This window comes from Nicotiana attenuata, chromosome 9 (assembly GCF_001879085.1).
Source record: "Nicotiana attenuata strain UT chromosome 9, NIATTr2, whole genome shotgun sequence".
Taxonomy (NCBI): Eukaryota; Viridiplantae; Streptophyta; class Magnoliopsida; order Solanales; family Solanaceae; genus Nicotiana; species Nicotiana attenuata.
This window is the reverse complement of record NC_031997.1, coordinates 27,733,638-27,739,066: the sequence shown is the minus strand read 5'-3', so window position 1 is coordinate 27,739,066 and position 5,429 is coordinate 27,733,638. Positions and strand designations below refer to the sequence as shown.

The following is a 5,429-nucleotide window of genomic DNA, read 5'->3' as shown; positions in this document are numbered from 1 at the left end:
GTGTCAATTTTTAGAGACTTCGGAAAGGGGTGGGGGAGGGGGAGGGGTGGGAGGAGGTGGGAGGGGGAGGGGGAGGGGGAGGGGTGAGAAGAGTTGCATAAAAAATATTTTCCTAAAAAAAATTATTTTCACTCTAACCAAACAATAGAAAATATTTTCCACTTACCAAACAAACAAGAGAAAATAAGTGATAAAACCACTCATTTTCCATGAAAACATTTTCTGGGAAAACATTTTCCATGAAAAACATTTTCCTTCGTACCAAACACACCCCAAGAATGGGCTAATCCATCATCAATGTCTCTTAAATATGTATTTTTCTAGTAGATTTAAGTTACAGCCTAATGATTCTTTTACATTATCAGGCAATATAATAAGTTATTTATTATTTATTAAAAACTAATTAATTTAAACAAAATTATCTGTGATTACCTTTTAAATGACATAATTGTAAGTATTTTATATTGTAAGTGCACACGAATCGACTGAACGAGCTTTGCAAATAAATGAAGAAAGATCAAAGAAGCCGAAACAGAAATCGGTTGAACATGTTATTTTGCAACAAAAGCTTTCTTTGAAGGTGAAAAGATGACTTATGACGTGGCTCGCGGCCGTAATTTTTTAAGTCACAAGTCCGACTTGTAGATATTTTCGCCAAGTCAAGAAAAATTGATGTCTACCAAAACATCTCTCGGAGTAGTTAATTTATCTACTTTAAAAGGGAGTGTTGATAAAAATAACTAGATTCATCTCAAGTACATGAATTACTTAGTTTATGTATAAGAAAATTAATGAGGATGCATGTATGAATTTATTCATGAATTAAGGAACATAAAAAGTCTAGGATCAATTAATATACATGTACTAGATTAGGTACATGTTAGGAGAAAATGCATAGATGTATATATCTATGTAGTCTAATCATTTTATTTGAGCAAGTTGAGTAAGTAGAGAAGAATCATTTTCTCACTTGTAGAATTTTATTGAGAGTCATATCCTCCTCCCCAAAATTTCCTACAAGCTTATACTTTGTGTAAGTCTCCTCTTATTCTTCTTGAACTGCTAATTTGTCTGTTGAATCTGAGATCCTGCTAATTTTATAACAGAGGGTAGTTTTGTTTATCGTAAAGAAATAGCAACAGTGACTTTAGAAGTTCACTCAATGTGGCAGCATTTCTGTGAATTTAATTTGTGTTTGTCATAATCTTTTATTCAATTACAGTCAAATTTTCTTAGGGTATTGTTACAAAAGCTTGCACCTACAAATGTTACGAGGCAGCTCAAACAACTCGAAATCAATAAGGTAATACAGAAACATTTCTTTTTTAGGGATTAGAGCATCAAAACAATGTGTTATTTTATCTTTTAATTATCATCGGAACTTAGGTAGTAGTACGTAATATATGATACGAGGGGGGGCATATGCCATTGAAGAAGATAGCACTAGCATATGTAAATATGTTATTAAAGAATGGATTTAAATTTTCTGTTATTTTTCATACTCTCAATTTAGTTTAATTTATTATGTACTAACATGTTAGTTATCACTTTTATCAGATTATCAATTAATGTTTATAATAGATATTTGCTATAATTACTTTATAAATAATCTTGTATAAATATTCATTAATATGACTTATATTGCAGCCCTCATGTTGTTCAGGCACTTTGTTGCCATGGTTATACCAATTAGATAAAATAGAAACTCAAAGTCTTTCAACAAAACAGGTAAGTATTCTGGCAGGAGTGAGGATGAGTGAAAGTTGCCTAGCAATAAAGGCGGACCCAAAAATTAAAGTTTATGAATTTTAAATTCACAACTCATCTAAGTTATTTGGAATCTCAATTAAATATTTATAATTATTAATATATTTCCTAATACGATTACATAATTTAAACAAAAATTACTGGATTCGTCCGAACCCACAATAGTTTAGCTTCGCCTTTCAGTTATGAGCTAGCAAACCCTTGTGTCATCTATTATATCACACAAAAGGTAAGGCCACTTTCCATTTTGACATTAAAGAAAACCAAATAAAACCCAACAGGAAAAATATATCTGTGGCAATAAAAATTCAGAAAATAAAAATATATGAAAAGAAAAGAATTATCATAATAAGAAGGTGATGAAATGTATGCAGAGAGGTAAGAATTTAGAGTGCATGCACGAACCATGAAGCAACAATTTAGAAGAAAAGAAAGAGCAGCTCTTCTGCATGACAAAAAATAAGATATACTCCCCATGTTTATGAGAACTTATTTCCTTTTTGATCCGTTCCAAAAGAATGATCTATTTTTAATGTAACAATTTAGCTTATACTTACAATTACACCTTTAATGAAAAGCTTTTATAACCACACAAATATTCTGGGCCCCCTTTTGACTTGCTTAGGACCACAAATTCCAAAAGTATTTCTTAAACTCCGTGCGTAGTCAAATACGTTCAAATAAATTGGAACGGAGGGAGTATAAGAAATTACTTGTCTTTTTTTTTTTTTTTTAATCTCACGCTGGAAACGTAAATGTCCATAGGGTAATAAACGTGAGACCTATTATATTATGTTGTCTACATACATATATACACACACAAGAATGTAAGTGTTTTTTGTGTCTACATATATTTTTGTGTCTCATATAGAATGAGATAACAAAGCTGTGTGTGAAAAATAATTAACAGTCACGGGAGAGCAGCAGATAGCATTTAATAAGAAAAATAGACTGATGGTTAGGTATAACCCACACTAGAACTATAGTCATTCTTTTCTTTTGCATTTATTCATGGTTTCAACTATGTGTATATAAAGAGTGAAACAACAAAGCTGTTGGAATGACATAAATTTCTAAAAACACAAACACTTAACAATTTTGGTAATAAAACAAAATATGTCTCATATAGCAGTAGAGAGAAACAGGAGAAGACAAATGAATGAACATCTCAAGGTTTTGCGTTCCTTAACCCCTTGTTTCTACATCAAAAGGGTAATTTATTTCAAGTTTTTCCCTTTCTCTGAATCTTTGTATTCATCTAGCTGGCCTTCGAAAAAAGTATTATTCGTCACCTTTTCTTTTAATATTACTGCTTGTGACAATTCTCTCTCTATTTTTTATTTTTTATTTTTTTTTTACCGATCATCATCTATTTTCTTTTTATGCATTTTGCACTGCTTTGGTTCTGTAGGGCGTGATTTAATTGTAATTATTATCAGAAAACTATTTAGAGTCATTATTTAATTCTGCAATGAATTCTCAAGGGCATAGAAAACAACATCTGGTTTCGAGTTTGCTGAATGAAAAATAATAAATTTTCAGTCGTACGTCAATATGATCAACATTATTGTCAAGCATAATCACGAAAACCATACTCCATATTTATTTTCCTTTTTCCCTTTTTCTTTTTCGTGTTCTTGAATTCATCTTATTGCTACTATATATGCAATGCATAACTCAGTTCGAGTTTATATTCTACATTATCAGGTTAAGTTGACCTACAACAACGTATAAATATATATCAAGCATAATGGTTTAAAAGTACTTATATGATCAGTATATTTAACTTAAACTAATTCATTATTGAAGATATTAGAAATATCAAAAAGCGCCGTGTGATCCAGTTCCTTGAAAACTTAAGAACCTTTAGGGTTTGATTTCTTTTCGTTCTTTTTAATTCCTTTTAGTGTTTGATATCTTTTAATCTTCTGTTTTCCTTGTTTTTCTTGTTCTAATATTTATAGTCCTTTTCATGGAAATTACTGAAGGGGGATCAAGCATCAATAATAGCAGGAGTAATTGAATTCATCAAAGAATTACACCTAGTTCTACAATCTCTGGAGGCGAAAAAGCGACGAAAGAGTTTAAGCCCTAGCCCTGGTCCTAGTCCAAGGCCAATTTTGCAACTAAGTCCCACACCTGAAAGTCCATTTAGTCCTAATAATAATAACCTATTCAAGGAACTTGGAGCATGTTGTAATTCTCCAGTGGCTGATGTTGAAGCAAAGATATCAGGATCCAATGTTATATTGAGAACCATTTCTAAGAGGATTCCAGGTCAAGTTGTGAAGATAATTAATGTGTTAGAGAAACTCTCCTTTGAGATTCTTCATCTCAACATCAGCAGCATGCAGGATACTGTTCTATACTCCTTTGTCATCAAGGTAGATTAATTCATTTATTTCATGAGTTAATTCTTTGGAAACAACATTTATGTAGCAACATTGTTCCTTATAACGATTTCTAAAGGGATTTAAATGGTCCTGGATTACTCCATCCATTGCCTTAAAGGTTTTCGGTTGGATGATCAGATTCTTTTATATCCCAAACTTGTTGGCAGTGTCAATTATATTCTTCATTAATGTAACCGTGATCATTAATGTAACGATACAAGGTGATATTTTTTTAAGGCGAATTATCTATTACAACATCAAGTTAAATAAAATTCTTTCTTTCTTTTAGCCTCAAACGTTTTTTAAATTACTAACTCTATTATCCTTGTATTGATGATTTTATTACAGATAGGACTGGAGTGCCAACTGAGTTTGGAAGAGCTAGCTGTGGAAGTTCAGAAAAGCTTCTCATCTGATGTTCTTTGTATTAGCGAAATATAGAAACTAAAAAGGAAAAATATCTAATGTACACCAATATTATCTTCTTACACAAGCATTATCGTTTTAATATAAAGTGTAAGAAGCTAATTTTGGAGCGTAACAAATAATTTCCAACATAAGGTTTCTACTACTTATATGCTAAGTATAGGGCTTAGAAAGTTCAGGATACTATATATAGAAAGACTTTGTCCTTCCACTATCTTTTCATATGTAAACAGAAGAAAGTAGATGCATGCACGTACAAGAATCATGCACCTTTACTTCAATCAGAACACTAGCATTAGCAAAGCCAAATATTAACAGTATATGCAAGTGTTTTAGTTTATGCTTCTTGAGGGACATTAACTTCTGCAGTAGATTCTTCTACTTCCTTTTTGATTAGTGCTATTTTGAACACACAGTTTCGCTTCTAATTCGGTTTATGCATAGTAAACTGTCCATTTTAGTCTATCCTCAACGAACAATGAATGATTATTTGCAGCATGCAGTAGTTCACAATAAGAAGCAAAAAGAATAGGATCGAATGCTTCTTTTAGATGATTAGAGCAATTACATAACACTTTTTAACCAACAAACTACCAGTAAAAAAAAAAAATGAAGAAGAAGAAAAGAAAAAAGATACCGTGAGAAGGGTTAGATCTTGTTAAGTTGGTTTGACATGGTTTACGCATTACTGGTTTCCATAAGAGTTAATATATTCATTAGCTAAACCCTTTCTTACCCTACTTTTGAATTTGTATTTTGTTCGAATTCAATCACGGAGGCCTTCCCGACATATGTTTCAAAGTCTCCTATAGTATGCTTTTACTTCGTCTTTCCCTTGACAAA

At 31.6% G+C, this 5,429-nt stretch overlaps 1 protein-coding gene across 2 annotated transcripts; it reads left to right on the top strand.

The window, feature by feature from the left end:
* LOC109232192 (transcription factor MUTE) lies at nt 950-4,940 on the top strand. 2 transcript variants are annotated; one of them, XR_002068921.1, is made up of 3 exons: nt 950-1,033; nt 1,223-1,303; nt 3,756-3,787. XR_002068921.1 is itself a non-coding variant. In XM_019397870.1 (3 exons), the coding sequence occupies exons 1-3, from the start codon at nt 2,884-2,886 to the stop codon at nt 4,599-4,601; spliced, it is 585 nt and encodes a 194-aa protein (XP_019253415.1). In that variant the 5' UTR covers nt 1,314-2,883; the 3' UTR covers nt 4,602-4,940. The 2 variants fall into 2 exon arrangements, 1 of the variants encoding a protein (XP_019253415.1); XM_019397870.1 differs by lacking the exons at nt 950-1,033; nt 1,223-1,303 and adding exons at nt 1,314-2,979; nt 4,509-4,940 and having other exon boundaries at nt 3,756-4,151.

Bases quoted from the DNA above. Each gene is read 5' to 3' on its own strand.
- LOC109232192 (XM_019397870.1), top strand. From the start codon at position 2,884: ATGTCTCATATAGCAGTAGAGAGAAACAGGAGAAGACAAATGAATGAA. The intron at 2,980-3,755 runs GTAATTTATTTC...AAATTACTGAAG, and splicing joins CTTGTTTCTACATCAAAAGG to GGGGATCAAGCATCAATAAT. The intron at 4,152-4,508 runs GTAGATTAATTC...ATTTTATTACAG, and splicing joins TATACTCCTTTGTCATCAAG to ATAGGACTGGAGTGCCAACT.